We start from the raw sequence: 18,615 nt of genomic DNA on the forward strand, positions 1-18,615 counted from the left end.
AATAATGTGGCTCACAAGTAAGGATCTTTTGTTTCCATATGCTAATATGCCTGAACTCTACTTAGCAGAGTTATCATATAACTGCATATGATGTTTCGATCAAGACCAAGCCTGCTGCTGCTGTCTTTTAAGCAGTACTGCATTCTTTAACTAGGAATTCTTTACTCGCCACTCCATTCATGCAGACTTCTTAAATAACTATACTGTCTCACCTTTGTTTAATTTCTTTTTTAAGTAAATCTTCACAGTTCTTACAATGTATCTAACGTAGAGTTGGGGTGCGGGAGTGGCGTGGAGTCAGTACGCTGTTTTACAAAAAAAGAATGTGCATAAATTCTCAACTGATAGAATGAGTAGCCAACCTTGTTAGTGGCCGAACCATAAAACTATATTGATAAAGGCTATTTAAAATTATAATGATTTTTCAGGATTATTTTTAAAAGTTGAGTGTCAACTCTTCCATAATATCTTAGTTTCTTGTCCTGCTGTAAGCTGATGCCTTGTCTGTCTATAGATGGAAAATGATTGAAAGATAAAATGGGAAGGTGCAGTGCTTGGCACTCTGCTTAGAAACTCTATTGCCTTGGTGGTTATATAATAAATTCAGGCAGGTTTTAAGTATATAGCTGTAATGGCACTCCACTGATGGTAAAATACTAAGTTTTGCTTCTCAATGAGGTTAGATTTTCATGAAAAAGATGAATCATGAATCTAGAGCAGCGGGCCTCCCTGGTGACACAGGCGGTTGAATACAGCGCTGCAGTGCTGGTTCAATCCCCGCTGGCCACCGAGCGACCCACATAGCGCGGCAGACCTCTCCTGTCTCGCCCGCTGATCCCCTCAGCAGTTTATTGCACTCAGGCACATCTGGCCTGTACCCCAATTCTTATATAAATAAATCTTTAAAAAAGGAAAAAAGAAAAAAAAAATCTAGAGCATAAATTCGGGTTATATATGACAATTTAGTAGCTATAAAGTACTGAAAAGAAAATTTCGTGTAAATGTGCAAAAATGGACAAAAAGAATAAAGAAATGTTTATTGTGGTTTCCATTTATTTTATTTGTTACACTTACAAAAACAATAAAGATTTTTTGAGGTTCACACCTCTAAGGATAATGTGCTACCACACTATGCCCATCATAGATATTGTGGTTTTATGTCATTTTAACCATTTATAAGTGTATAGTTCGCTGGCATTAATTACATTTATGATGTGCAACCATCTTTACTATGTCTAAAACCCTTTCACCACCCCAGAGACTATGTAATCATTAAGTGGTAACCCCATTTCCAGTTCCTCATAGTTCCTAATACCCTCTAATCTACACTGTGAATTTGGCTGTTCTGTTCTAGGTGCCTCATATTAGAGGTAAAATGATAAAATATTTATACTTTTGTATTTGGCTTATTTTCACCTAGCATGTTTTCAGGATTTACCTGTGTTGTAGAGTGTGTCAGAATTTCATTTCTTTTTATGCCTGAATGATACTCCTTTGTGTAAAAAATAGCTCATTTGGTTTATCCATTCTTCCCATTATGGACACTTGGTTGCTTCACTTTGTGGCTATTCTAAATAATGCTCTGCTGAACATGATATCTAGCATAACTACTGAGTTCTTTGCAATTCTTTGGACTATATACATATCTAGGAATAGAATTAACTTTTTAGGGAATTGCCAAACTGTTTTCCATTGTAGTGGTACCACTTTGCATCCCCACCACATATAAAAAGCTCTAATTCCTTCCGTGTCCTCATCAACATTTGTTATTTTCTGTGTTTATTTTGTTTTTTTTTTTTTAACTGCATCCATCTAGTCGGTATGAAGCAGTGTCTCATTATGGTTTTGACTTGCATTTTCCTAAAGACTAATGATGTTGAATATCTTTTCATGTACTTTTTGGCCATTTGTATAATTTTGGAAATATGTCTTCAAGTCCTTTACCTGCTTTTAAGGTGACTTGTCTTCTTGTAGGAGTTGTTTATATATTCTAGATGCTAAGCCCTTTTTAGATGTGATTTGTAAATATTTCCTCCAATTATATGGGTTTCTTTTTCACTGTTGATGCGCAGATGTTTTTAATTTTCATGAAGTCCCATTCATCTATTGTTTGTTTGTGATTTTGATATATCTAATAACCCACTGCCAAATTTGACATCCTGCAGATTTACTTCAAAGAATTTTAAGTCTTTAGTTCTTTAACTTAGATTTCTTACCCATTTTGAGTTAATTTTTGTGTGTGATGTGAGGTAGAGTCTACCTTCATTCTTTTGCATGTTGACATCCACTCTTCCAGGTGTGATTTGTTTCCTTATTGAGTGTACATAGATGTATGGATATTTTTGTACTCTTAGCATCACCCTTATCTTGGTGGTACTATACTGATTTGATAACTGTAGCTTTGTAGTAAGTTTTGAAATCAGGACAGTTTAACCCTCTGATTTTGTTCTTTTTCAAGATTGCTTTGGCTCTTTGGGACCTCTCACAGTTTCATATGAATTGGAGAATTACTTTTTCTATTTTTGCAAATAGGGCTGTTGGAAGTTTGATAGGGCTTTTGTCAAGTTTGTAGATCTTTTTGGATAGTATTGACATCTTAAAAATGTTGTTTTCCTATTTAAGAACAGAATGTCTTTCTAGTAGTTTGTGTCTTTTATTTCTTCCCACAATGTTTTATGCTCTTTAGTCTACAAATCTTTTGCCTCCTGGGTTAAATTTGTTCTTAAGTATTAAGTATTTTATTCTTTTGAATGTTTCTGTGCCTTTTGGGATTGTGTATTCCAGGTATATAAAAACACTGATGTACAAAAGAAAGCTGATTTTTGTACCTTGCAACTTTGCTAACATTATTAGCTCTAGGTATTTCTTATAGATTCTTTTAAGATTTTCTATATGGAGAGTCATGGCATCTGTGAATATAGTTGTATTTCTTCCTTTCCAACTTTGGTGGCTTTTACATCTTATTTCATTCTTCTGGCTAGAACTTAGAGTATAATATTGAATCACAGTGGTAAAAGAGGGCACATAACAGATACTTTTTTAAAGATTATTTATGCGTACAAGAGCTGGGGTATAGGCTAGAGATGCGGGGGATGAGAGGATTCATCAGAGACAAAGTAGGGAAACAGAACAGGCAGACTGACTGAAATACAGTGCTGAGGGGAGCAGCGGGCTAGACAGGAGAGGTCTGCTGCGCCATGTGGGTTGTTCCCTGGCTAGCTGGGGATCAAACTCGTGCTGCAGTGGCTGTGGACAGCTTCGTAGTGCGGTGCTTAACCCCTTATGCCACCAGGGAGGCCCCATAACAGATAATTTTAAAAGAAAAAATGTAAATGATTTGACATTAACTCTGCTAAGTGTTGGCCATATTTTATAAATCACCAAATAGTAAATATCTTAGACTTTGTGGGATTAAGGGGCAAAATTGGTGTTCAAAGTTAGAGTTTCCTGTCATGGTAGAAATGTGGCTCCATTTTCTTAAAAATTCTCCCTTCTCTCAAATAGTGGTATTCCCTTTTGGAAACTCACTAGAGATGTGTTACCTGTATCTCTCTGCCTTTGCCACTTGTTCCTACTGCCCTCACGGTGTTGGGTAACTTTTATTATGTGGGAGCAGTTTAAGAACCCAGGCCCTGATTTTGAAGTTCAGCTGAAGGACTGTGTTATTTTCATTAGTTCTCTAATCTGTGTGGAGGCTTTTGTTCCCTCATTTATAAAATGAGTAGTTGGGCCTTCCCGTGGTGCAGCGGTTGAGTACTGGGCTGCGAAGCTGCCTGCAGCCTTTGCAGCGCCAGTTTGATCCCCGGCTGCCAGCGAAGGTCCCACATGGCACACAGATCTCTCCTGCTGCACCCGCTGCTCCCCTCACCAGTGTATTTTGTCACTCTGCCTGCTCTGCTCCCCGCTCTGGCTCTGGTAAATTCTCTGACCCTCCCGTGCTTCTGACTGTTGCCAGTGCTTGTATAAATAAATAAATCTTTTTTAAAAAAAAAAAAGAGTAGTGGTGCTTCATGGGGGCTATGTTGCTAATAAATGCAGGGATTTTGGCAATGCGTGATACATTTGTAAGGCACTTGATATAAATGCAATTCTTTTGTTTGTTTTGAACCACTTAAAAATGTAAAACCAGGGCCTCCCCGGTGGCGCAGCGGTTGAGCGCTGGGTTGCGAAGCTGCCCGCAGCCTCAGCGGCACCAGTTCAATCCCCGGCTGCTCCCCGGCCACCGGAGGAGGGTCCCACATGGTGCGCAGACTCCTTCTGCCTGCTCTGTTCTCCGCTCTGGCTCTGGTGAATTCTCTCACCCTCCCGTGCTTCTGACTGTACCCAGTGCATGTATAACAAAACAAACAAACAAATAAATAAATAAACATGCCTCTATAAAAAAAAAAAATGTAAAACCATTCATAGTTCACGGGTTGAGCAAAAATAGGAGGCAGGCCTTGCTGTAGTTTGCAGTATAGAGAGATGCAATGTAGTTTGCTGATACAGAGAGATGGGCTCTTGTTTGTGGTGAAAGTGCAAATTGGAGCATCTTTGGTGGAATCCATTTGACAGTGTATTTTAACAGTTTTTAAATGGCTGTATTATTTGACTTCATTGATCTCTCTTGGGAATTTAATCAGATATGCAGATATATTATGGCTTTATGAAAACAGATTAGGAAACTATCAAAATAACCTTTGGTTAACAAAAAAAGAAATTTTATTGTATTTTATATGATGAAATAATCTTCAGTCACTAAAAATCATGGTTTGAAAAGTATTAAAACAAGAAGTATTTGATATAAGTGAAAAGGCAAGAGAAAAATGACAGTATTATCCCATTGGTTTTACGAATCTACATTAAATATATATTTGTAAGTGTAACTGATAAACACAGTAGATTGGATGGTTATCAGATATCTGGTTGACTTTTACTTGTTTTTTCCTGTTTTTCACTAATTTGCAAAGATTATGCAATTACCTATGTAATCAGAAAAGAGACCAATGTTAAATTCATGAAAAATAAATCAGTAATGCTTTTTTATCTTAAATCACTTGCTTAAGGAGATTAACATATTATAAAGATACTAATTTCCATTTACAAGCAGTTTTTAAGTTTGCATATGTATTTTCAGCTTTTTTATGTCTTTGGAAATGCAATCAAGTTATTAATGTACTTTTCCTGTTTTAAATTTATATAGCATGGTAAAATCCTTTACAAAGTTCGATGGAAAGGATACACAGCAGACGATGACACCTGGGAACCCGAGGTTCATCTGGAGGACTGCAAAGAAGTTCTTCTCGAGTTTAGGAACAAAATGACAGAAAACAAAGCTAAGCCAGTCAAGAAAGATATTCAGGTATTATGTTTTATCATATTTTTAAAATTACAGTTGCCATAAATTCATAAATATTAATATGTACAGTAGAGAATTTGCAAATTATAATTATACAATATTCTTATTGTAAATTGTGTATAAGTATTTGAGTCTCACAGAATGCTTTCATTTGTTTTTCACAAACTCTTCTTTCTGTAGCTAACCTATTAAGTTTAGACTTGGTTAATAATATTTTCCATTAAGAATAAATGACAATGGGGCCTCCCCGATGGTGCAGCGGTTGAGCGCTGGGTTCGATCCCCGGCTGCTCCCCGGCCACCAGAGGAGGGTCCCGCATGGCGCGCAGACCTCTCCTGCCACCCACTGTTCCCCTCAGCAGTGTACTTCGGTCCTTCTGCCTGCTCTGCTCCCCGCTCTGGCTCTGGTGAATTCTCTCACCCTCCCGCGCTTCTGACTGTACCCAGTGCTTGTATAAATAAATAAATCTTAAAAAAAAAAAAAAAAAGAATAAATGACAGTGGAGGGGAATAAAAGTCATGACAGAACTTTTTGTTGGTCCCTGATGTGAGCATCTTACTTTTGTATACCCCAAGAATATTTTTGTGCTACTCACAATGTTAGTTCTAAGAGATACAGGGCATGCTTTTATATTTAATCTGCATTTTTGACATATTCCCTCTGTCTCATTTTGCTGCTTATTAAAGTTGAAACAATCTGTAGTTCATTTTATAATACATTTCAACATCATCCACAGGTCTGATTATTTGGGACTACTGTTTTTTCTTCTGTTCCCACTTCAATTTTAGCTACCTATTGCTTTTTAGTGGCTCTTCCTGAGGCTGAGTTAAGAATACAGACATAGGGAACCTCAGATAAGTCAAACATACTAACAGTTTGGGAAAAGATTTGATAGTGGGCTAGAATGGGATATTATAAAACTAATGTGTAAAAGTTTGATGAAACTTTGATTTAAGGTTTTTCTTCTTGGCCTCCCTGGTAGCCTACAGGTTAAGTCTCAGCACTGCCACCACAATGGCCTGAGTTCAGCCGCAGCCAGGGAGCTAACCAGGGAGCAGCAGACCTCTTCTGTCTCGCCCACTGTTCCTCTTAAGGAGCCTTAGCAGGATATTTCAGTAGATCTGTTTATTCTGCTCCCCATTCTGTCTCTGGTGAATCCTCTCACCCTATACACCTTTGGTGTACACCCAGTTCTTTTAGGCAAAATAAATAAAATTAAGAATTATTACTTGCAGTAAAGTAATAATTCTTTTTAAAAAAGGCTTTCTTCTATAGAGTTGTTAATTGTTTTATCCTTGATTCTCTTATTCACAAGTAATTGAGTTGACTTTATTTGTGAATCTTGTAAGAATTTTCCACTTTGTTTTTCCAGGTATATTTCATTTATAAATTCTGTTTGTATTGAACCAACTCTAATTCAACTCTAATTCTTGCTTTTACCCTTAGAGTCTTCTTTTATAGTAGAAATAATTGTCTTTTTTTTTTTTTTTAGAATACTAGTAGAGATTTTTGAATTTAGAATGAAATAGTGAAAATTTCTCATATAGTGAGTTTTTCTCGTAAGAAACAGATTTTTACTTATTGAAGTTTTTAAAAACTGAATATTTCTCCCACCTTTCCTTAGAATTTCCATTTCAGTCACATTTTAAAAAACACTTAAATTTTGTAAATGGCCAGAACAGGGCCTCCCCGGTGGCGCAGTGGTTGAATGCTGGGCTGCGAGGCTGCCTGCAGCCTCTGCAGAGCCAGTAAAATCCCTGGCTGCTGGCGAGGGTCCCGCATGGTGCGCAGACCTCTCCTGCTGCACCCGCTGCTCCCCTTAGCAGTGTATTTTGTCAGTCTGTCTGTCCTGCTCCCCGCTCTGGCTCTGGTGAATCCTCTCGCCCTCCCACACTTCTGACTGTACCCAGTGCTTGTATAAATAAATAAATAAATCTTAAAAAAATATATAAATAAATGGCGAAAACAGTATTTAGGATCCACTCATGACCATGTGTAGTGGTTGTTAACAGTGTAATAATAACAATGATAGAAGCATCTCCTGTTTACTAGCTATTATGATTATAATAGTTAGCACTTTATATGGAATAAGATTAGAAACTGGTGTTTAGCTAAGCTAAGTAACTAGTTCAAGTCCACTTATTAGTAATGACAGAGCTAGGCAGCTGCACTCAAAATCACTATTGTAAATTTTGGGCTATAGCTGGAAATCCATGTAATAGGAATGGAATTACCAGGTTGTTTTTGTTTTAGTTTTTGTTTTTAAGATTTATTTTATTTATTTACACACACAAGAGCTGGGGTGGAGGCCAGAGGTGCAGGGGAGGGAGGATGAGAGGATTCATCAGAGACAGAGTGGGGAACAGAACAGGCAGATCTACTGAAATACATTGTTGAGGGGAGCATCAGGCAAGACAGGAGAGGTCTGCTGCTCCATGTGGATGCAGCTCCCTGGCCGGGGACTGAACTCCTGCTGCAGTGGCTGCTGATAGCTTCATAGTGCTGAGACTTAAACCTTGCGCCACCAGGGAGACCCACCAATTTTTAAATTTACACCGCCTTTAATAAGTATGGCTTTTAAATTGAAGCAAAGTACTCTGAACTTTTAAATTTTTGTAAAAGAAACTCTCTACAGTGTGAGTTCAAATTAGAGACTTTCCCCCAAAATTCTTTTGCTGTGCTTATGCTTTACTTTTCTAGAGTTGTTGCAACTCCTTGACTGCCACCCAGTTGTGGTGACAACTGTAACAGCCACCAAACAGCAGGAAGCACTGGTAGATGATGGGCAAAACATACAATAGGGAAGGTACAGATTGTTCTAGCAGTGAGGCGACAACTGGTTGGTATAGAGGCTCAGTTTTAAAGTTACAAAGCTTGGAAACTCTTCTGGAGGAAGAGTTTATATAATTTAGGGTTTTCAGAATTAGAGAATTAATTTGTTTCATGCAGTAGCTAGCATAGAAGTCATATTACAGAGGATTCACTTTAGTTAAGTAGTGTATTTTGGGGGATCCAAAGGAGGGGACATGTACAAAGATAAGAGTACAAACCCTCAGGCTTGGGGAAAGTATAGAACCTGACCATTTGCAGGGAACCAAGGATGTGACAGATTAAGAAGAAATTTGTTTGCAGTTGGGTTTGAACTGGACTGTTTGGGCACCAGAAAAATCAGCAAAAATGTGAGGGAAGTCATATGTTCAGATTTCTGTTTCAGGAAGATGATTTTTACAGACTTTTAAGGAAAATTTGAACATAGAAAAATGGATAGAACATCACTGTGAGGCTATTTCTTCAAGTAGTTTCAATAACTATTGATACTTTGCTATTCTTCTGTCTTCCCCCACTCCCTTTTTACTTGCTGGAATATTTTGAATTCTAGATGTCATCGCTCTTCATCCTGAAATACTCCAGTAGATAAAAGGAATTGTTAAAACATAACCATTATTATTGTCATGCACAAAATAATTCTAGATTTATTATCTCCTAATATCTGGTATTGTGTTCAGTTTTCCAGTCATTTCAAAACAAAACATCTTTCTGTTGGTTTGATTTAATTGGGGTTTGAAAAAGGTCTGCATGTTGTACATTTATAAGCCTTCAGCATTTTATTTTATTGAGTAGGTAATTACAGTAAGATTGAGCTAACTCATGCATTCAGTTAACTGGGATCTAGGGTGTCTCTTTGCAAAGCTGAGGTTCAAGCTAAGGAAGCCTGGCAGATCAGGGCCCTTTCAGCATTCTCCAACCTCTGGCCAAAATCTAATCAATGTGAGTCTCTCTGGCACTGCTGGGGTTTTTGGAGTTTGGGTCATTGGGTTCACTCTGAGAAAGGTTTCACCAGAGCTCCCCTTTCAGAGGCACACGGCGCATTTCCCAGGTGAGTTTCTTCTCGAGAGAGAGATGTTAGTTGTATTTTAAGAGCAAGTTTGTTAGGAAAAGGGGACAGAAGAATGAAAGACACTTGCATAGACACAAGCAGGCAGAAAGGGCTGCCCTGAGAAGGACAGGTTTGCTGAGAGAGGCCCGCATGGTTGCAGGGGAGCAGCCTTGAGGAGATCTGCTGAAGGAGGTCAGTGAAGAGAAGTCCTGGCATAGTACAAGTCACAGGCAGGCAGGAAGGCTGGTGCCCTACATAGGGAGAGAGTTGGTGAAAAGAAGCACCTGCATAGCATAGTCACAGGTGGGCAGACCGACTGCTGCCCCGAACCAGTGCAGAAACTGCACTGATATAGTCCTTTTCTCTTTGGGAGGGGCTCACTCCTTTGTGGAGTGGCCTGTTTGCTGCTGATTTTGGATAACCGTGAGAATATGAAAGGGACCTGAGATTCCAGGAGGGCCAAATCTCTGTATCTTTACCCTCAGTTCTGTGCTCTGGACACTCCCTGCACCACCTGGTATCTGCTTGGGCCTTATGCCTTGTGATAAGACACTGGAGCCTTGGGCCTCCCCGGTGGCGCAGCGGTTAATGGGTTGCGAAGCTGCCTGCAGCCTCTGCGGCGGTGGTTCAATCCCCGGCTGCTCCCCGGCCACTGGAGGAGGGTCCCACATGGCGCGCATACCTCTCCTGCCGCCCGCTGCTCCCCTCAGCAGTGTACTTCGGTCCTTCTGCCTGCTCTGCTCCCCACTCTGGCTCTGGTGAATTCTCTCACCCTCCCTCGCTTCTGACTGTACCCAGTGCTTGTATAAATAAATAAATAAATCTAAAAAGAAAAAAAGAAAAAAAAAAAAGACTGGGGCCTAAGGATCTTGATTTCTATAGCTAGGTTAATGGTTACATTAATCCCCTTCTGCCCCCACTTCCTTGTGTGAGTCAGGTTTTAGTCTTGTGATGTCTCCTTTAGGTTTTCTATTCTTTCCTCCATCAGCATTATTAGGGACATTATCAGAAACATCTCATGGGTGCACAGCTGGGCACCCACAATCCATGTTTCAGATGCACCTGTTCTTCCACCCACCAGTTCAACTCTTGATCATCAAACACAAGTGACCTTCTTGCTGGAAAGCTGACTTGGAAACATGGGAAAAACAGAAAGGGAGGGACAGTAAGTAGGACCCAGACTGCAGGTGCTCAGTTTATTGGAGACTCTGGGTCTCATGGCTTACACACCTGTGAAGAGAAAGGTTGTGGTGAATGGAATTTTTCCAGCCTGGTCCTTGGCTCCCTCGCTGGCAACTAGGCTCACACAGCTGGTGACTGGAAGGTAGGATTGGTAGGGTCATCTTAGCTGGAGGCCAGGCCTATTCAGCTGGTAGCTGGAAATTGAGGAGAACCCTGCTCTAGCTCATGAGGCTGGTGGCTGGTCACTGGACTCTTGATGGCTGACAGCTGTAGGCCAGGACCCACCTGTCTCTTGGTTCACAAAGCTAAGAGTTGAAGGCTGGACTTTTATAGCTGGTAACTGGAAGCCAAGGGAGGCCCAGCTTACAAAGCTGGCAGATAAAGCTCTTCTGACTGGTGGCAGGGGGGCTGGAATGGCAGGTTCCCTTCGCTGCCTGCTGGAGGCTGGGTTCTTTTGCTGGTAATGGGTGTTGAATCTGGGTTCTTTTACTGGTAATGGGTGTTGGATCTGGTTCTCACTCTCAAAGTTGCTGGCTGGTGACTGGTAGTTAGCATGTGGGAGAGGTATTGGTCCCAGTGTACACTGCAGTCCTCTGTCTTACCCTCAGGAGTTACTGGCTTTGTTCTGCTGCACTGGAGTGAAGAGGACATGAACCTGTGTCTTCATTCTGCCATCTTCTTTCCCCAGTCCTCCAACTAATCCAACTCATAGTTTCATTGATTCTTTTGTATATTCTTTTTGATATCTTTCATGTATTTCCAGACTTGTTTTTATTATTTCCTTCCTTCTGCTCACTTTGCATCTTGATTGTTCTACTTTTTTCAAGTAGCTTTAGGTGTGATAATAGGTTGTTTATTTGGGATTTTTCTTTCTTAATAATGGAGCTGTATTGATTATTTTCCCCCTGAATCCACTTTTGCAGCTTGTTTTTTAGACTCCATATATTCATTGTTTTTCTTGTAGTTAATTTCTGGTTTTCTGGCATTATTGTCAAAGATAGAGGAATAATTTCAGTTTTTGTAGTTTTATTGACAGTTGACTTGTGTCCCAACATACAGTCTTTGCTTGAAAATATTCCATTTTGTTTAGCTCCTCATGTAAGTATTGTTTCCTTGTTTATTCATTGTTTTGTTGACCTATTGTATTAAAGTTCCCTAATATTGTGGTATTGTCAATCTCTAATTCTATTATTGTCTTAAGGTATCTTTATGTTCCATCATTTGGCTATGTATTTATGAGTATTATTTCTTCCTGTTGTATTAGACCCTTAGTCATAATATAATGTCCATCTCTTTTTTTCACCCATCATAATTGGAAGTTATTTTATCAGAAGTAAGTATAGTTGTGATAGACATAGGCGCTCCTCTTCTCTATCCCCATTCAGGATCAGCAGTTCTGTATTGAGAATGTCCAGCTCAAACCAGAAATCCTCACTCTGAACCCCCAACCCCTGCAGGTCTCCAGTTGTGCATCCTCCATCTTGAGAGTCAACTCAAGCACCACCTTATACAGTGCAGTTGGCCTGTTGTATCTTAGTCAACCACTGTAGGGACTCTGCACAGCAGCTGCCCCCCTCTCTTATGTGTTGTGCTACCGCAGTGTCACTGAACAGAATTCACTTAACATTTTTCTTTTTTTTTTTTTTAAGATAGATTTATTTATGCATATAAGAACTGGGGTACAGGCCAGAGGTGTGGGGGGTGAGAGGATTCACCAGAGAGAGGGGGAGCAGAACAGGCAGACCTACTGAAATACACTGCTGAGGAGAGCAGCAGGCAAGACAGGAGAGGTCTGCTGTGCCATATGGGTTGCTCCCTGGCTGATCTTGTGCTGCAGTGGCTGCTAATAGCTTGATAGCACTGTCTTTAAGCCCTGCACCACCAGTGAGGCCCCACTTCCCGTTTTTTCCCTGTGGTCTTTCTTACGACAATTGCCCCTGGTGTGTGCTGTGGTCTTCATTTTTCTCTCAGGGGGTTTTGGCTTTGTTTTACTACGGTCTACTTGGGGACTAGCCACCTGTGTTTTGGCAAGCCCTCCTGCATTCTGATGTTCTGCTCTGGCTGTAGAATCACCTCTATGGTAGAAGGTCTTATGAGAATAAAATTCCCAGATTTCTTGTATTTTATGACAATTTGTTGGCTTTAAAGTTTTACTTAAATCCAGCTTGACTGGATTTAATAAATTTCTTGGCTCCCACACCTCATATTTTTTAATATCTTAATATGTTATTCCATTGCCATCTGGTATAAAACATTAGTCGCTAGAGATCAAGACTAATCTGCATTTCCTTGGCTTTTTTGCCTCATACCTCCAAATTTTGTGATTTTTCTAGTTTTGTAATTAGATGTCTTTTTGGACAGGCTTTTATTATTTTATTGGATAGTCACTCTGTTTTCTTGGTCTGTCTCATTTTACTTAAATGTACGTGTAATTGCTTTTCCTGAAATTTTAGAAGCCACAAGAAGAAGATAGGACAATTTTTAACTTTATGATTCCTGAGCAGCCTCCTTTATTATAGGAACTATTTCAGATTTTTCAGTTGATACAAGATTTTTTTAAATTATAATTTATATATACTTTACATCATTGTTTATTTTTGTACAAAGTTTGCTTTTTTTCCTCAGGTGTAGTCCCCATAGAATTCTCACCACCAAGTCGTCCATGCACCATCACCATAGTCCCATACACTCTTCCCACCCTTGTTTTGATCCCTCTCACTCCCGCTCACCTGCAGAATGTCTCTGATTTATAGTTGCCTGTTTTTTTTTTTTTAATTGTTAATTTTTTTTCTCTGAGCTCTTATTTGGTTCCCCTATATTCCTCCTATAAGTAAAACCAGAGGATGCAAGATTTTTGTGAGTCTTGCTTCTTCCATATGTAATTCAAACAAGTTTAAGTACATTCTGGGATCCACAGTCTTCAAAGAGACCTTTGTTTAGATTGATAGTTACTTTATTGGAAAACAAGAAGGTCTGTACAAATTACTTCTTAGTGCTTTAGAAAATTTTGAAGTTGAAATCATGAACAACCATACATAAGACTTATTGTTACTTTTTGACCTACGGAAGCACGGACATTTTCTGTCCCTCTGTCAATGTTTATCTGCTTTCTTCAAAATTGATGCTTATCTTCACCTCCAAGACTGTTTGCTAAAATAGATATATAGTATTTTACAACTTCAGTTTAGGTAAGTAATATTAAGAAGCTGAGAAACTGCTTGATAAAAATTTTCTGCCAAATTTCCCTAGTACTACTTTTCAAAATTTTTAAAATGACTGTATTAATGAGTTTTTAAATCTTTTTTATATTTTCTAGAGATTATCCTTAAACAATGACATATTTGAGGCAAATTCTGATAGCGATCAGCAAAGTGAGACAAAAGAAGATGCATCCCCAAAGAAGAAAAAGAAAAAATTAAGGTATAGAGAAGAGAAAAGTCCAGATGATCTGAAAAAGAAAAAATCAAAGACTGGGAAACTAAAAGATAAATCCAAAGCAGAACTGGAGAGCTCCTTTGAAAATTTAGCTTTTGATTTAAGAACAAAGAAAAGAATTCTGGAAGCCAAAGAAGAATTAAAGGAACCCAAAAAACCCAAAAAAGATGAAATGAAAGAAACTAGGGAATTAAAGAAAGTTAAAAGGGGGGAAATAAGAGATTTAAAGACTAAAATGAGGGAAGATTCCAAAGAAAACAGAAAAACAAAAAAAGAGAAATGTGTTGATTCTCAGTTGGAGTCTGAATCAAGTGTACTTAATGACTCCCCCTTTCAAGAAGATGACAATGAAGATTTATATTCTGACAATGGAGAAGAGAAACTTAAGATTAAAAGTGTGAGGGAAAAAGCAGGGCAAGATGTCTTACAAGCTACTGCTGTTGATAAACAAATTGAAAGCTCCTTGAGTGCTGATGAGGATAGTGATGTCAAAGCAAAGAGGAAAAAAAAGAAACTGAGAAAGACTGAGGAATTTAAAGAGAGCAAGATGCCAGAAAACAAGAATCTTTTCTTAGATAAGAAAAATATACATAAAAAGCAAAGGAACCAAGACAAAGGCAAAAGTACTGCAGAGTTAGATAAGCCACCTTCTGCATCTGCCCAAGCACCCAGGAGTTCAAGAGTGGCTGTGGGGGAGAGAGGCACAGGGTCCACTGACTCCGCCGGGGAGGTGAGTACTAGGGAGAGGCAGACTTTGATTAAGTTCAGTGGTTAGACTCTTAGTGACCACAGAATTGTTCAGATCAAGCCAGTATTCCTGTGAGTGGTCAAGATGTTTTACAAATAATGAAGAAATTATGAAACAAACTAAGACTAGTTTCTCTGTCATTAAGCAGTTATTTAATATGTGACTAATCATAGGGTATTATAAATGGTGAAAATTATCTAGTTTTGTACCTTCCCAGCTTTTCTCTGTCTTCAGAATTGGTTTCTTGTTGAGTAAGGATACATTGAAGTGAGGGCTAACTTGTAAATGAAAATCAAGAAGTGTTGTTTAGAGCTACTCAGGTGGTTATGTTGCATTGTGTAGTAGTGCTTACAACTTCACCAACTAGCTTATCAGCTTTTTACATCCTACCTAATACTTCTCCCTGTTTCCTTAAGAAAATGCCACTTTTAACCAAATAATGGCATGTAGAATGTACTAATATGGTAAATCTTTTAATTATCATGAAATAAGTTTAATAGTTTATCCTTTTGTTACAAAAATTATTTTAATAATTTTTCAAATTTTTATATAACTTTCACATTATTAAAGTATTCAGATATGTAATATTTGTCAAAGGTTTAAAAACAGTTAATTTATTGAAATATTAATTATTCAGAATTACAGAGGGAGATTATAGTCATATTTAGTTAGTAGGACTAGGTGATTTTTTAAAATTTTCTTTATTTTTAATAAAAAAATTCTTGCAATTCTTAAAAGGAAACTGGTATTGGGTATTGAAATTGGTATTTTTAAAATTAATTGAGAGGATAGTCTTATTTAAGGAAGCAGTTTATATGAAAAGAGATTGTGCTAGTTAGTGTACACAGAGGTAGTTAGATATTAGGAAACTACTTTCCAGTTTTCAGATGTTCTCTATCAGCATGTTATCTGTTTTTGTTTTGGATCTTATATATGTCTCTTTTCAGGAGAAAGAGACCAAAAAACATGAACCCAAAGAAAAATACCAGAAAAGGCTTGATTTCAACAAGGAAGAAAAAGGCCGTAAAGAACAAAAGGGATTAAAGAGTGAGTGTGAATACTAACATTTTACCATTAAACATTGCCATCTTTGCAGAAAGAATTTAATTTACTGTGATAATGGAATCAAGGAAGGAACAGTTGTTATTTTGATGGATCATACATAAAGTGACTAAAGACTGTACCGGTTTCTGTATCTGTTTTCTTCCTCCTAGTGTTCTTCATGTCAGTTTCATGTACATTTTTACTATGAATGTATAGTTCTAAGCAATCTATTCCACTTATAAAGATATTCACTGGGAATTTGGTTTTTACTGTCCCCTGCTAATAAAACTTATAAGCTATGTTTCCAGATTTTATTATAGAGTTCTTCATAATTTTTTTCTGTTCTACTCTTTTTTTTTTTTTTTTTTAAGAGGCATGTATTTTATTTCTTGTTTATTTGTTTGTTTATACATGCACTGGGTACAGTCAGAAGCACGGGAGGGTGAGAGAATTCACCAGAGCCAGAGCTGGGAGCAGAGCAGGCAGAAGGACCGAAGTACACTGCTGAGGGGAGCAGCGGGTGGCAGGAGAGGTCTGCACGCCATGTGGGACCCTCCTCCGGTGGCCAGGGAGCAGCCGGGGATCGAACCGGCGCCACAGAGGCCGCGGGCAGCTTCGCAACCCAGCGCTCAACCGCTGCGCCACCGGGGAGGCCCAAGTTCTACACTTTTTTGAAGTTACTATGTCAGATCTAATAATGCTTTTCAATATTTCCACTTCTGTCTTTATTTAAATGCCAGGGGTTTTTTTTTTTACAGACATTGGATACAGCTTTACAAAGTACACAGTTAGTGTGCTGGTCAACTTCCATTCTGCCACTCACCACCACAGACCACTTTAAGTATATGGACAGCTTCGTGTACTGTTGTGGGTGTCAAGACTGGATTATTGTGTGGTTCATCACTTCCGTAGGTCACAGCTGGGAGTAGTTCAGAATGTTGGATTAATCTTTAACTTTGGACACCCTTTCCGTGTAAATGTGGAGCAGCCAATAGGAGAATTAGTTTAAACAGCTTTGATAGTAAATGTGGTTTTTTTGTTTTTTGTTTTAAGATTTATTTATACAAGCACTGGGTACAGTTAGAAGCACGGGAGGGTGAGAGAATTCACCAGAGCCAGAGCAGGGAACAGAACAGGCAGACTGATGAAATACACTGCTGAGGGGAGCAGCGGGCGCAGCAGGAGAGGTCTTTGCGCCATGTGGGACCCTCGCCTGGCGGCTGGGGATTGAACAGGCGCTGCAGAGGCTGTGGGCAGCTTCGCAACCCAGCGCTCAACCGCTGCGCCACCGGAGAAGCCCAGTAAATGTGGTTTTGATAGTAAATGTGACCCTTCTTAATAACCAAGACAAATTTTGGTCAAAAGTGGGCCATATTTTCTTTTGATTACAATAGAAATTTGTGCTTCATATTGACCATTGACTTTATTCTCTCACTAGCATTGAAAGAAATTAGAAATGCGTTCGATTTATTTAAATTAACTCCAGAAGAAAAAACTGATTTTCCTGAGACTAATCGGAAAAGAGAAGAAACACCTCTAGACTGTAAGGTGACAGAAGATCAAAAAACGAAGGAAAACAAGCAGTCACTTAAAGAAAGGAAAAATATAAGAGAAGAAACTGATACCTGGGCATATATAGCTGCAGAAGGGGATCAAGAGGTTCTAGACAGTGTATGCCAAGTGGATGAAAATTCTGGTGAGTATGTTTGTAATCAGTTTGCAAAATTATTTGAGGGTAGTGAAAAATTGCTTTTATTCTTCTCTTTCATTGTAATTCTTTCATTGTAATTCTGATAAGAAAATAAAGAAGTAGAGGATTTTATTTGAATCTCCTGAATAAATGACTTTGTATTAAAAACTTACGTCATACTGTAATTTCTAAATCATTCAAGCAAATATTTTGAGTCCTTAGAATATGCTCAGCACATTTAGAAGTTACAAAGATATTTGTTCTCTCCCTTAACTACTCTTGTTAAGTAGCCTCTTTGTATATTTTATTAATTTCTTTCAGAAGATTAATTATTAAATAGGTACTTATTTGTCCTTTTCTAATCTTGTAGTAAATGACACTAAAGATATTTCATAAATGCTGTCTTGAGGATATTGGAATTAGCTGAGAAGGAGCATAGGATCATGTTGGAATATAGAGTGCAATGGCTGTGAGCAGTAGTAATAAACAATATCTGTTTATAACAAGGACAAAAGAGGTTAGATAGGTCAGAATAAAGAGATTAATCTGATAAAGTTTTGTGTGATTTGCAGATCTTGAGAATCCATTAAAGGGAATTGATTATTTTAGAATATATGGCAGGCTAAGTAGTCTGGATGGCCCTGTTATTCCAAAAAGCCTATGTGTACTAGATCAAATGTATTTTTTGATACATTGCTGAACTTATAAAACACTGGGATATTTCTTGGAATAGTAGGCATGGGGCTGGAAGTACATTGTCCAAAGAGTATAACTGCTGTTGGGTTACCAACCAGTAAAAAACAGATACAGCCAGGAGTATCAGTAAAGCCAGTAGTTTGTTCACTGAAAAGTCTGATAAAATTTGACAAGCTGCTGATACATTGGTTAAGGGAAAAGAATGAAGGCTTAAAGGGATAACATTTCCAGTGAAAACAGAGACATAATACATGCCCACATTAAAAAGACAGAAACATTCTATAAACAATTTCTTGGGATGTGTTTGAAAACTGAATGAAATGAAAAAATAGCATTTAACAAAACTTACCAAAGAAAAAAATACATAGATTTTAATAGTCTTATGGCTATTAAAGAATGTGAAGTAGTAATGTTAAACAGCTTTATAGAATTAATACCAGGCATTCATGGTTTTATATGCACAGGTTTACCACACTTATAAAAAGTCTTCTTAAATAGAGACAAAGAATACTAACGCATTCTGTGAGCTCTTTATACCTTTAATATCAAAATCAAAAGAAAACTATGTGAAAAGAAAATGATAAGCCAACTTCACTCATGAACAG

The 18,615-nt window shown here is 38.3% G+C and overlaps 1 protein-coding gene across 1 annotated transcript in view; it reads left to right on the forward strand.

Annotated features, from left to right (window-relative positions):
- MPHOSPH8 (M-phase phosphoprotein 8) overlaps window positions 1-18,615 on the forward strand; it is a gene marked incomplete at its 3' end in the record, with an annotated part of 47,518 nt that overhangs the window by 11,593 nt on the left and 17,310 nt on the right. Inside the window, exons 2-5 of the mRNA XM_084235419.1 lie at window positions 5,186-5,341; window positions 13,714-14,562; window positions 15,528-15,627; window positions 17,063-17,320. Of these exons, the coding sequence (XP_084091545.1) occupies window positions 5,186-5,341; window positions 13,714-14,562; window positions 15,528-15,627; window positions 17,063-17,320 (1,363 nt within the window). The remainder of the gene's footprint in view (window positions 1-5,185; window positions 5,342-13,713; window positions 14,563-15,527; window positions 15,628-17,062; window positions 17,321-18,615) is intronic.

The sequence above is a fragment of the Talpa europaea genome, assembly GCF_964194135.1.
Source record: "Talpa europaea genome assembly, chromosome: 6".
NCBI classification, from domain to species: Eukaryota; Metazoa; Chordata; class Mammalia; order Eulipotyphla; family Talpidae; genus Talpa; species Talpa europaea.